General features: G+C 35.0%; 1 protein-coding gene across 2 annotated transcripts in view; it reads left to right on the top strand.

Moving 5' to 3' along the window:
- LOC113961008 (contactin-associated protein-like 4) overlaps positions 1-13393 on the top strand; it is a 190794-nt gene that overhangs the window by 154463 nt on the left and 22938 nt on the right. For both annotated transcript variants that reach the window (XM_027670992.1, XM_027670991.1), the window contains exons 14-16: positions 150-306; positions 2753-2880; positions 11926-12096. In XM_027670992.1, coding sequence (XP_027526793.1) covers positions 150-306; positions 2753-2880; positions 11926-12096 — 456 coding nt within the window. The remainder of the gene's footprint in view (positions 1-149; positions 307-2752; positions 2881-11925; positions 12097-13393) is intronic.

Raw genomic sequence — 13393 nt, 5'->3', positions numbered from 1 at the left:
AAGGTAGTAATTTTTTTTTTTCCCCCACAGTCATTTAAAGGTTCTGGATTCGAGCAACGATTTTTGTCTTCTTAATATCTGGGAAAATTGTTTGGATGAGAAAACTGAGAGAAGTGGGAGACATTGATTTTCTCTAACCTGCTTTTTAGATGGGATGCCACTGAGCTGGTGGATTGGAAGAACCAATGAAACTCATACTTACTGGGGAGGTTCACTGCCTGCTGTCCAAAAGTGTGCTTGTGGATTAGAGGGAAGCTGCATCGATTCCCAGCATTCCTGCAACTGTGATGCTGACAGGGATGAATGGTAACTTTTTACTGTTGCTTATTTTCTTTGTGAAAAGTAAATAAAGAAAATACACAGGCCTTGGCACATTTATAATACAGAGGCAGTTGGAAGCCTAAGTTGCCGCAGTGTCACCTATTTCTTTGCTATACAACATAATTTTTCATAAAATTATTGCTATGTACATTAGGTATTATTGCTAATTCTTTCACTGTGAATTCTGGGGAAAGTTTAATTTTATACAGATACTTTCTAGTCTTTTAGTACATTACAGGTTGTATATTAAGACATTAGCTCAGTCTTTAGCACAACTTCAGTTACTTTTAGAATACTGAAAGTAATTAAATCTGAAACAAAGAGTTCTGGGGAAAAAAAAAAGTTAAGTTTTAGCATAATTTTTAGCTACACTTTTAAGTTTAGACTTTTTACACCCTTTTTTCCATCTACAACTTAGATAATTAAAATTAACACCCTTGTTATCTGCGAAGCAAAGGACCCATGGAAGTGTATTCTAAGGGGATGGAAGGATTTCAGGAATCTAGGTCTTCCACTAGGTACTGGAAATTCTCTAATGTCATTTATGATCCCATTCAAATAAGTAATATATAAGAGATGAGTTCTTGTTACAATGCCAAATCTGAACCTGACTATTCATTTAAGGGGGTTAGATACAACTTTTTCAACAGTAGCTCCAGTGCAGGACTTTATAAAGCAGAGGCACTTTTCAAGTGGAAGTTCTTCTGCTGAAGAAACTTTTAAGCTCTTAAATTTGGAATTCTATTTAACTTATATAAACCAAATGCAGTGAGTATGTTACTAAATGCATTTTAAAAAGTGCATCAACATCTGTTTCTTGAAAGTGGAAATATGTAAGAAAGGTAGTTATGAGCATCTCCACGTGTGCAAAATGAAGCAATACATAATTTTCTTCTCAAGCTAGATATCCACCTTTCCTTTAGAAGAGCAACTAGTGAATTTGGTTGGAAAATGCTTGTTCTCTCAGCATGAGCAGGCTCAGAAACGAAAATACAACAAAGGGTTAGTCAAAGAACAATTATTTAAAAGCTTCAAAAGTTTTTGGAGAAAAGAATTTGCATTTGCAGTAAAACTCACGAAGTGATATCTGAAATGCTAGTTCCAATAAAGAGATTAAAGAAACACACAGAACACTAGAAATTTCCCTTTATTATGCTGTACAAAAATAAAAACAGTATTTGATTCCCAACAGAAAGAGAAGTGTTAGAAGATGAGCACATTTTGAGGCAAAATTTGGAATAGTTACTCGTACAAGTCATAAATTCTTGCTCAGTTTTGTCATTCATTTACTATATGCTCACATACATGGGTTAATTTATAATGGTAACATATTTGTAAATGAATAGGTAAGAGGATACGTGCATGTCTTTATATATATGTATACTTTATATACATATTTTAAATATATATATATATATAAAATATTTATATACTATAGCCACTGTGAGTAAATTGCTGATGTTGATGAGTGTATTACATTAAAAATATAATGACTCTGGGTTTATATTTCTCTTTGTATCCACTTTTGACATTTTTAAGTGGAGACTCATCCCAGTGACTCCAGTGTTAGAGAGTTTATGTGTAAAGAGAGTTTTATTTTGGTACTTGTTATCAATCTTGGATTTGGTTTCCTAGAAACTACTGGTTTGAATCATTTGACTAAAAACTGTTCATAGGGTCAAAAAACTAGTAGAAGTTATGCTTGTTTGAGATGCATTTGAGCTTAGAAAACCAGTTACACCCTGTGATTTTGGAAATATGGTTTCTATAGTCTGTTTTTATAGCGAAACCTATCTTATTTCACAGATTGGACACAGATTTAAATCTAAAACTTCTTGTTTGGATAGTCAAAATCTTTAAGTCTCTACAAGTCTAGCACAAAAAGGATTTTTTTAGATTCTGGTCCTAAAAATCTAAAAAATTATACTTATACTGCTTTTCCTGTACACTCAGCATGACTTTCTACATTCCTATTTGATTTTTTTAAACGTTTGTCAGGGCAAAAAAAAAAAAGAAGAAAAAAAGAAAGGTAGACTTACTTGGAAATTATGTTAAGCCATTAAAGAGACTATGGTGATGAGGCAGTCATTTATAAATATATGTCCTCAGCAACTTAAAGTTACTGATGTGAGCAAATTCATTGACTTAGACAGCCAGTCAGGTACCTATTTTTGTCAAGAAGACTTTTCTCATGCTCAAGCAAACAAGCACAACCATAAAACTGCCCACTTCCTATGCAATCCTTTCAGAAATGCCAAATGAGCACAGTATCAGTACCAAAGCACACATTTCTATTCGGGGTTACTTGTACTAAACATGTATTTATGCAGCACTTTTAAATTCGGAATATCTTTCCTTTTCCCTTCAGTGATACTGAAAAATTTATTGGAAGCATTTAGGAGAGCTGTGGCTTTCATTTTTACCTTTTCAGGACTAATGACACTGGCTTCCTTTCCTACAAGGAGCATCTCCCAGTAACTGAAATTGTGATCACAGACACTGACAGACCAAATTCTGAAGCAGCTTACAAACTGGGGCCTTTGCTTTGTCGTGGTGACAGTAAGTAACAACTGCAGAGTTCTTCTAAACAATGTGTTTTGACTGCAATAAATTTTAAATATTATTTGCTAGAAACCTTTCTGCAAAACTTTCATCCGGTTCTTTTTGTAATTAGAAAAGGAAATGCCATAATCCCATGCAAACCAGGGAAGAATTGTAAAAATATATTTTCCATGATAGTGAAGACAAAAAAAGGTGTTATTATAATTTTCAAACAGATATTTTGGTTTTATGCAGTATGAATTAAGTTATGAATAAAGCATTGCATGAAGGTGAGTTCATAACTGGCTCCCACATCCTGGGAACACACCCTTCACTAGGTGTACATGCCTCCATCACAAAACATTATGAATATTTATGTAGCTAGGAAAATCATACTATGGGAGACTAATCCATCTGTTTTTTTTTTATTTTTCTAATTTTTATAAGCTTTATAAGTACTTATATAGTAGAAGTAGATTTAGAAGCAGCAGCTCTTATTCCTTTACCCTTAGCATAGTAACCACACACATTCCCCAACCCTATCACCCCATTCCACGCTCCCCATAGCAATTCTACCCCTGAATTCCATTAGAAAATGTTTAGTCTCTTGTCAAGGAGATTAATCCAGTGTATGCAGTAACTGTAGGCAAAATTTCAACTCCACGTGAGAATTTCAGATCTATAAATTTACACAATAACTCAGGCTTTACATCCTGAACACATATATGTGGCAACCAGAAAAATACCATGAGTGAAGAAATAATTTAGAGGAAATGTGATGACTGGAGCAAAACTGATACCTTATGAAAGATTTGCAGTGATACTTCTGATTTTCATCCATTTCCACCTTCAATGGCAAAGAAAACATGTTTGGTTTGTGTTCAATAGTCAACTCTTAGGTAGAGTTCTGTGTTTGCTGCTGTAATCAAAAGTTAGGAGAATATAATAATTAATGGTAATGCAACGAATATCTTGAAAAAAGAGGAATAGTTTTGATTGTTTAGTAACCGCAGTAATAATGCAACTTTTCTGCCATTGTATCATAAAGATAGTAAGAGATGATGTATTTAGGGAGATAAGGACAAACTGAGAAAACAACACAGAATTTCGGAAGGAAAACAAACGTAAAATAATAGAATTTTGACAAAGAAACAAAATGCAATCTGTTTAGAAGAATTATATGATTATATATTAAAATATAAAAATATGTTATCATATAATTTATTACATATTACGTCACTTGTCTCTTATATCAAATCTCAAAACGTGGAAGTCAACCACCTTCCCCGGAGTGATCACTAAAACCTATAGACAGTTCTTGACACTCCTTGACCTCCTCAACTTCATTTGATGTTTGCTTAGTCTGAGTGATGGAATTGATGCAGAATTCCACACTGATGATGAACGATCACAGTATTCCCAGACAAGCTGTGACAGGGAATTCTAAAGTGTCACGAGAACAAGCACAAGAAGTCGGAGTCTGCATGTCACAGAAATGTTTTTGTAATGTCATACAGTGTTACAGGATTTGACTTGAAAAAGAAGGAATTTTTAACTGAAATAAGCCTGGTGGAAAAACCTCAGAATATAATAATTAATGGTAATGCAACGAATACCTTGAAAAAAGAGGAATAGTTTTGATTGTTTAGTAACCGCAGTAATAATGCAACTTTTCTGCCATCGTATCATAAAGATAGTAAGAGATGATGTATTTAGGGAGATAAGGACAAACTGAGAGAACAACAAAGAATTTCTGAAGGAAAACAAATGTAAAATCATAGAATTTTGACATGAAAACAAAGTGCAATCTGTTTAGAAGAATTATATGATTATATACAATAAAATATATAAATGTTATCATATAATTTGTTACATATTACGTCACTTGTCTCTTATATCATGTATAATATATTAATCATATTATGAAATGATCATATACTCTATAATTATATAATAGCATGATATATAATATAGTCCAGAGAAGGGCAATGAAGTTGGATGGTGTCCAGTCAGAGGTTGAACTTGATGATCTCAGAGAACTTTTCCAACCTGATTGATTCTGTGATTCTGTGCTATGTCATACATAAGAGATTATATAAATGTAATGTTTATACTACATTAAAATATTTTAATATATTTCCTCATATATAATTATATATTGCATATTACAATAAATACACTGAGTGTATGATTTACTGGATTTTTTCCCAATGCTCTTTGTGTATCAGCAGTAGATTTTATAATGAACATTTTCTTTAATGTTCAGTTTTATAGCAAATGTAAAAAACTCTGACTTGCAGTAGTTTTTGAGTTCTACATGTTAAATGCAGAACTAGACAAAACTGATACAGTAAGTCTAAACTCTCTTGCCAGACCAGTCCTTCTAGCAGCAAATTGAAGCTGCAGGAAGAAAGCAGTTCATTATTAAGATTTTTTAATTTTTTTTTTTCTAATCTGAGGTTGCAGACACCCATGAGGATCTAATTGAATGTACTTTTAACAGCACTTACCTTTGGATAGGTGAAGAATGCAAAAAAAAGGTCTAGTAGCAAATACTCATTTTTCAGAAGTGTTGTCAAACAAGGTGGAATAGATATTCTTGGATTCACAGTGTGATTCGAGTACTCTCCAGAGAGATTATTGCTTATTTTTCTTATATCACTCTCTTAAACTAAATTGTACAATTGAACTTCACAGGTGAAATCCTTTATTAAACAGGTTTTTGTCCTATATGACAGACATAAATTCTTCAGAATAACTGACTAGCACAGCATGTAAAGACACAGGGGAGAAGATTAAATGATTCAAAATTAAAAGATCATAAATTCTCATTTTATCAATAATCTACTCCTCGTAGGACATTTACTTAGAGAATTGTCTTAAAACATGCACTCCTCTGACTAAGTTTCCAAGTTAGAGTTACTTATTTAGGGACTTCTGAAAAGTCATGTGCCATAACATGAATGCAGCCCAGAAGAAATTGCCTGTTTGTCATTGCATATATTTTATTTCCATTCTTTTATTTAACATTCCATTACTGTATCTGGCCTCTTTATTTTAGGTTTTATGGATTGATCTCTTCAATTAATTATGTTACATACTGATAGAAAACCATGCCATATTTGGTACAGCAAGGCAGGGAAGGGTGGCCTTCTATGAGAAAAACAGCAAAAGCAATACAAATATAGTTTATTTTTTAAAGTTGTAAAAATTACATTCAGATGTTAATGATTTTTTTTCCTCAACATTTACGATAACGTTTGCTAACTGTATTTATAGCATGCAAATGTGAAACGAAAGTAGGAAGGATATTCTGGAAGAATATGGCCATTTAAAGAAACAGTCAGTAGGATTTGGTGACACAGCACCACACAGATGAGTAGCACTTGTGCATTCCTGTCACCTTTAAAATATATCACTGATTCATTAGGGATTCATTTCTGTAATCCCTTTTCTGCTGTACATACAATATAATTAATTAATTGTATGGCAGGACTGCTGGTATGAGACTGAAAAATATATCTAAATAGAATGGAAGTTAAAATTCACATTAGTGTATATCAGCTGAGCAGGGTAATAGGAAAGGTTTTACAGCATCTGAGGATGAAAGAAGCCTTTGGTACCTTAATATACAGAAATTCTATGGTCTTCATAAAAAAAGGAAAGAGTTATCTCCATTATTTCTGTCATTTTTCAGGAAAAACCCAGATGTTGATTAGATTCCAATAGAGTTAGTTAGTATGAGTAGACATGTAAAAAACCAACTTCTGTGTTGGTTGTTTGTTGTTCTTGTTGTTTTCATTACAACTGAGTGGACATACTCTGATTTATTGCTACAAATTTTCAGTAAGTATTAGGACGTATAAATAAATCCAAAACGCTGAAGGAAAGCTACTGTGCCAAGATTATTTGTAATAAATGGGTAGTTATACTCTGTCAGCATCAGACTGATTCTTGGGCCCAAAATAAAATTGGTGATATGGATCCAAATAAATAAGGATAGTACAATGAAATGTAAGGATAATGTATCATTCAGCATGAATTTCTATTAATTAAAGGGGAGACTCATGGACCCTAGTAAGGTCTGGATGGAGTATTTTATACTTGGTTGAATTAAAAAAATTAAGGAAATTAAGAAATTAAATTGCAAAATGACAGCTCAAGGGTGTAAATGCAAGCAGATAATCCATTCAATGTGAGCTCTCAGCGTGGCATTTAAATGAAAAAAACACAACTAATGTGAGCTTTGGATATAACACCAACTAACTGTATCAACCAGTCATAAGTGATATTGTAGTTAAAGCAACACAGTAAGTTTCTAAGTTTAGAAAAAAAACCTGTTTCATCTCTCTGCAGTAGCCTGAGAAATCAGGGCATGTCTTTGACTCTTAATGGCATAAGTATTTGCTTCTTCCTCTTATTTAGCTTTCCATTATTAGTTGTTATTAGTTTATATTTGTCCTAACCTCAGTCTAATCAACATTATTTTGATCCTCTTTGCAGCTTCCTGAATAATCAAGTCTATGATTAGAGTTTTGCAACATATAAAGAAAATGTAAGGTTAAAGAAGTTGAGATACGTGTTTTCAGTGAAAAGCCTCTTAATCCCTTTGCTGAGCTTGGGTAAAATCTGGAGAGATATGTTCAACTTAAATGGAGTTTTGCAGAGGAAGAAATCTCAAATAATGTTCTTGAGAGCAGGAGATAAAATCAGAAAATTATCCAGTGGTTGGGATTTGAAGCTAGGCCAATGGACACAGTGTGTGTGAATACATATATATATACACAAATTGACAGTGAGGGCATTTATGAATTTTCTGTAATTAACAGTTTTTAATTTAATCAGTTGAGTATTTTTCCTACAATAAATGCTCTTTTTCAAACAAGAATTGATTCAGGGAATTTATACAATCCGTGGCATACCAGAAGTTGAACTTAATTGCAGTTTTCCCTTCTGGTTTTTTAATCTATGGATCTGCAGTGGAGCTGGAAGTAGTTATACAGATGGGGCAGTTAACTCCACAAATTCTCAGAGGTAAACAGTTGCCAGCTGGTCAGACTTCCTGAAGTTAGGAGGAAAGCTTTAGAAGAAGCAATTTTTGCACACTTCTCAGTAATTTTGGCCTCCTCTCTGCTGTGCTGGATGAAGGGAAATTCTTGCATTTAGCAAAAGTGAAAACAAATAGATGTAACTTAATGATGACTTTCCTGCTTGGTTTTGAGTGGGAATAAAGCAAAACACCCCCTAACTTTTTCTCACACACAACGAGACAGTGCCAAATGCAAATAAAAAAAAAAAACAGAAAAAAAACCTATTATAATTCAAATAATGAATGATCACATTATAATTTAAAGGTCAGTTTAAGAGGCCAGATGGGGAGGAACAGACCAAAGTCAAACACGCAAAATCCTAATCATCTACTGGTGGTTGGACTAAGATTAGATAATCCAGTAGTGTAGATAGGATAAACTAGTGGGATCTGCAGTCTGCAATGGACACCTTTTCTACAGTAATAAGCTTCCTTATTCCTGCCACTGTGCACATATCTGATCACAGTGACATTCCAGGGAGATTCAAAGGTCCTGACGCTGCACCAGAGGCCAGAAACCAGCTCTTAGAGGAAGGAGCATACTCTGCTGGAAGCTTCCTGGGTACCTTTCAAGTGTTTCACCAAATCCCCCTAAGAAGGAGAATATGGGAAAGAGGCAAGGCATGTTAAATGTCACCTCCACAAAGCCTACAGCTGCTTTGAGAACACCACTGGCATCTCCAGATTAACAGCAGCATGCCTTAACTGTGTCAGTACCTAAGAGATGGGTAGGATTTTGTGTGTCATGGCACTCAGAGATTTTCTCTGTTTGAGGGAGATGAAAAGGTAGTGGGAAAAAAAGCTGTGTACAAAAAATATTGCTCAAGCCATAAGATCTTTATTTTCTCTCCTCAACACTCACTATCCCTGCTGGAATTTTGAGAGACACAGGTGCCGTAACGTGAAAATGTCTAATTTGTCTGTCTTCTTCTTGTTTGCCCCTTTTTCACTTTACAGTTTCAAGTTGGTAAGATAAGGTGATATATGCTAAAAAATGAAATCATTTTTTTCAATATAGATATGCTTATATATCATTTATAACAAACAGGATCTTTTTTTACTCATAGGAGTCTTACTGCTTGGATAAAATGCTAAATATTATTGATTTCCTAACCACATGGTGTCTGGCAGTTCCAGAAAACTAAATAGGAGACTGAGCCAGGTACCATAAAGAGAAGAAATTCTTTTCCCAACCTGGTTAACGACAGCATAAGTTACTTTTTAATATACTTTTCCTAGATCTATATTTAACCTGCTTTATAGATACAGTATCTTAACATTCAAAATTATGTAATTCTCAGAGCTTAGAAAAAGAACATCTGTACAAGAGAGGAGTAAATTAAGGGAGGACAAATAAAACTTCCTATTCCTTCCCTCCCCCAAGGACTCCGTTCTGATTTACAAAGATCATTCAAATGCTCCATTGAAGCAGATTGTATCATTAGTTTACTGGACTGTTACTGCCACCATTGTCTTTCTTCTAATTGCCAACAATGTTGTGCCAATAAATTACTAGTATTAAACTTCCTATTGCGTTTGAATTACTGGTAACAGCCAGACCATTATTTTTAAATGGCTGTGATATACTTGAGTCATAACTGTTGTGAAGTTTGCTCCGTGGGAGCCTTGACCCGAAACAGTTGAGGAACACAGGCTTAAAACTGATGCCAATATGTAAGGTGGCTGCCTTTGGCTGGCAGCACTTTTCACAGGGTGATAACTTCAAGGAGCCTGTCAGGCTGCCCAGGAGAGTGAGGTGCAAAGCTACGCTTTCCCTTCCCAGCCTGAGCCATCTGTTCACAGCCACCTCACCCTGCAGAAGTTGTCCCGGCGGCTGCTTTAACTTGTGACAACTGGCAGAATTCCTGAGCGCCCCAAGTCACAACGAGCCCTTGCCAGAATACCTGTGAAAACACTACCACGCTGGTTTTTGGTGTGGGATCCAAACCCTTACTAAAACCGTCACATTCTGGAGGAATGAGGGAGTGGACTGTGATATTACTTCACTGGGCTGTGGACTCTGTACTGAATCCGAAAAATCGGCCTGAAACACTGCTCAGAGACATTTTTTTATCTTTAAGCAGCAAGGTATTTGTTTATTCAACGTTGGGAGCAAGCCGGCTCGCGCTGGACAAACTTGCTCGACTCGCAAGTGCAAAACTAAGCCATTTTATACACTTTAGATACATGGTCACATCATTTATTATAGATATTAATAAGCAGGCTGGTCTCTGGGCAGAGTCTTTCCAGACATGCCCAGTCTTCTACTGTGGGGGTCTTCTCCTCCAGCCTTCATCCCTCTGGTGGTCGCCATGGACGTCTTCCTCAATTTGACCTCTTCAGTGAGGTGACCTGAATTCTTCAAGCTTGCAAAATCCTGGCTCTGGGCCTTCTAGATCTTATTCAAACCTCTAGTTTACCTCATTTATTCCTGTGTGTGTACTACTCCTATTCTTTCTATACTAAGCCCTTTGGTGCAGTGAGCAGAACAGAACATGATGTTAACCAGTGCTCCTAAAATGTTCTTCCAGCAAAACAGGTATTGGGTTTGTTAGCAGGCCCAAATTTCTTACTTAACTCTTTCGGGTCTAGCCTCCTGTTTCAGTACACCATATCATAGCATCCGGTTTTGCAGAGAAGAGAGAAACTTTCAATCTTTTTGATCTTTTCTTCCCCTTCCCACCCTAAAAACAGAATGAAGTAAAAATTTTTATAGTTTACCATAACATTTAGAGCCAGGTCACAACATTTTCAGGAGAATGTGCAATGGCCTTGATCAATTCGACAGGAAGGTGTTGAATGACAATTGGACTTAGAAAGTAATATGGCTTAATAAAGAAATACAGATACATCTGTAAGAATTCAGTGATTATAACGAGCTGCTTCTAGCTGAACACCTTAAGTAAGGATTAAGTACTTATTAGAGGAGGGTGTTTTTAGAGATTTTACATAAACTTTTTAATAATAACAGAACCTAGCAAATTATGATTGAATGCCAGCATACAGATAAATCAAACCAGGAAAATATCTATGATTGATCTTGCAACCTTTTTTTGATTAAAACTGAATTAATCTTGTAAGTAAGAATGTGAATGAATTTCTAAATTGCAGGCAACTAAAGAAAAAAATACCTTTGTAATTTTTTTAATTCCTTCTGCAGTAATTACTAGGATATGTGTCCTACATTCTTTGTGATATCTGGTAAAACTTCACTGGGCTACAGTGATAACATCACTCTTTTCTTGTTATGTGAGAAGTATATATGAAAAATCTCATTGTTTTAGTATATACTGACCTAATCATAGAATTGTCAAGCAAAAGACCTTTGAGATCATAAAGTCCAACTGTGATGTTCACCATCATGTTCACCATTAAGCCACGACCTCAAGTGCCATATCCACACATTTTTTGAAAACTTCCATGCATAGTTGACTCCACCACTTCCCTGGGAAATCTGTTCGAAGGCTTTACAACCCTTTCAGTGAAAAAAAATTCCGTCATATCTAAAGTTGAGGCCATTTCCTCCCATCCTGTCACTTGCTGCCTGGGAGGAGAGACTGGAAACTGCTCACTACAAACCATTTTCAGGTAGTTGTAGAGAGTGATAAGGTCCCCCCTGAGCCTCCTTTTCTCCAGGTCAAATAACCCTCAGCTGCTACTACTGTAATGTAGGTTAGTATTCATTCAGAGCTGTTGTAGTTGCTTCATGAAAGGATACATCAGGCCAGAACTGCAATTCCTAGTGGTTTCTTTTGTCTCCTATTAATTGGCTTTTGGCTGCCTGAACTGAGCACCTTTACTCTAATTTTTCCAAGTACCCCTACTTTTTGTTTTGTAGGGTAACCAGGAAGCTTTTGTGAGTATCAGATTCTCTGAACACTGCAACCCCTCTTTCCTCTGTTCGTTGGTTGTAAAATTTATACTGGCAATGTTAGATAACACTGTATCTATCAATCTTTCACTTTGACAACCAGGAACATTTTGGAATTCAGCTTCCTTCAACAAAGAGACATCCTACCTGCATTTCCCCACCTTCCACGGAGAGCTCAGTGCAGATGTCTCATTTTTCTTTAAAACCACTGCTTCCTCAGGAGTGTTTTTAGAGAACCTGGGAATTCAAGACTTCATAAGGATAGAGTTATACTGTAAGTAACACGACTGTTGGTGGTTGTTGTTGTTATAATTATTATTATTGCTTTCAGTTTGATTAAATTAGAATTAACTTAAAGGGAGAGTATTTTAAAACTGTTCTCTGGCTTTATTACTTCTGCTATTACTACTGGATCTTTAACATTATCCAAAAAACTCCAGCACTGACACTATAATTCAACTATTCATCCAAAGATATTTTGTGTCCCAGAGGTTTCTTAGTCTAAGAGTACAGCAATCAGCCCCTGAATGCTCTGACTGTTCCTACCTCCCACGTTCACTGCATCCCTGCCACCAGATTCTCTCCCTCCAAATTTTCAAGCCAGGTTTTATTATATGTGGCTGCTGGAAGATTCACTCAGTCACAATATTCCACCTTCTGTGGCACAATATCTTAATCTAGTGGCACTTTCTGATTATTTTAATTTTTTTTTTCATTTTAATTTCATTTTATTTGTACATTCCCAAATCCTTATACTTCCACATGCAAGTAGATTTTTGTGGCATGAGAAAAAGAAATATCTCACTAAATCCTCTAAGATGACCAGTGTGCAATGAAACCTTTATCTTAGTTGACTCAATATTTTAATTTTATTAAAAAGGGAGAATATTTAAAAGATTGAAGCATGGTTTCATAAAGCTTTACATTAATTTGAAATGTGCCATTAGCTGAAAAGTCTTATACTTGCAGGGTGACTCTGAGAGTTGTTTAGACAGTTTCTCAATTTTTTTACATATCCATTTTGTTATCAGACTCAAGTATTTTCCAGAGAAGAGTACAAATAAATATGTAAGTTATATTGCAGAATATTACCATAGAAACTTTAATTATTTTTTTCATTAAAAAGTAAAATGTTCTGCTTGCTTGTTTTTTTATCTATGTTAATGTCTTGTGGTAATGAAATAAACAGGGAAACATCTACTGTCTTCTTCTGCTGGTAGTATAATTATAGAATATTGTGTAATGTTTAATCAATTTATTTTGCATTATCTCAAATGATAGTGTTATATTTGAAAACTACCCTGTTTTCAACATTGCTTTTGTCACGTTTACCAAGAGTATGAACTGCCTTCTGTTAAAGTTCTGTGAATAGTTTAAAGGAGATCAGCATTATAATCTCAGCATCATGCAATATAGAAAATGGGCTGGGTCAGCACTTCAGTGCAGACTCCCTGAAGCAATGATGATATTCTGGTCTGACAAATGATTTTCCATCTTCAAAATAAACTGTTAAATCATGGAAGCATTAAAGGAATGCTTCTGAAAGCTAACTTTATTTAGACATTTGGCAA

The sequence above is a fragment of the Neopelma chrysocephalum genome, unplaced genomic scaffold (assembly GCF_003984885.1).
Source record: "Neopelma chrysocephalum unplaced genomic scaffold, ASM398488v2 Primary Assembly neopelma1_97017, whole genome shotgun sequence".
NCBI lineage: Eukaryota > Metazoa > Chordata > Aves > Passeriformes > Pipridae > Neopelma > Neopelma chrysocephalum.
The sequence above is the reverse complement of the archived record's forward strand: the minus strand, read 5'-3'. Positions and strand labels throughout refer to the sequence as shown.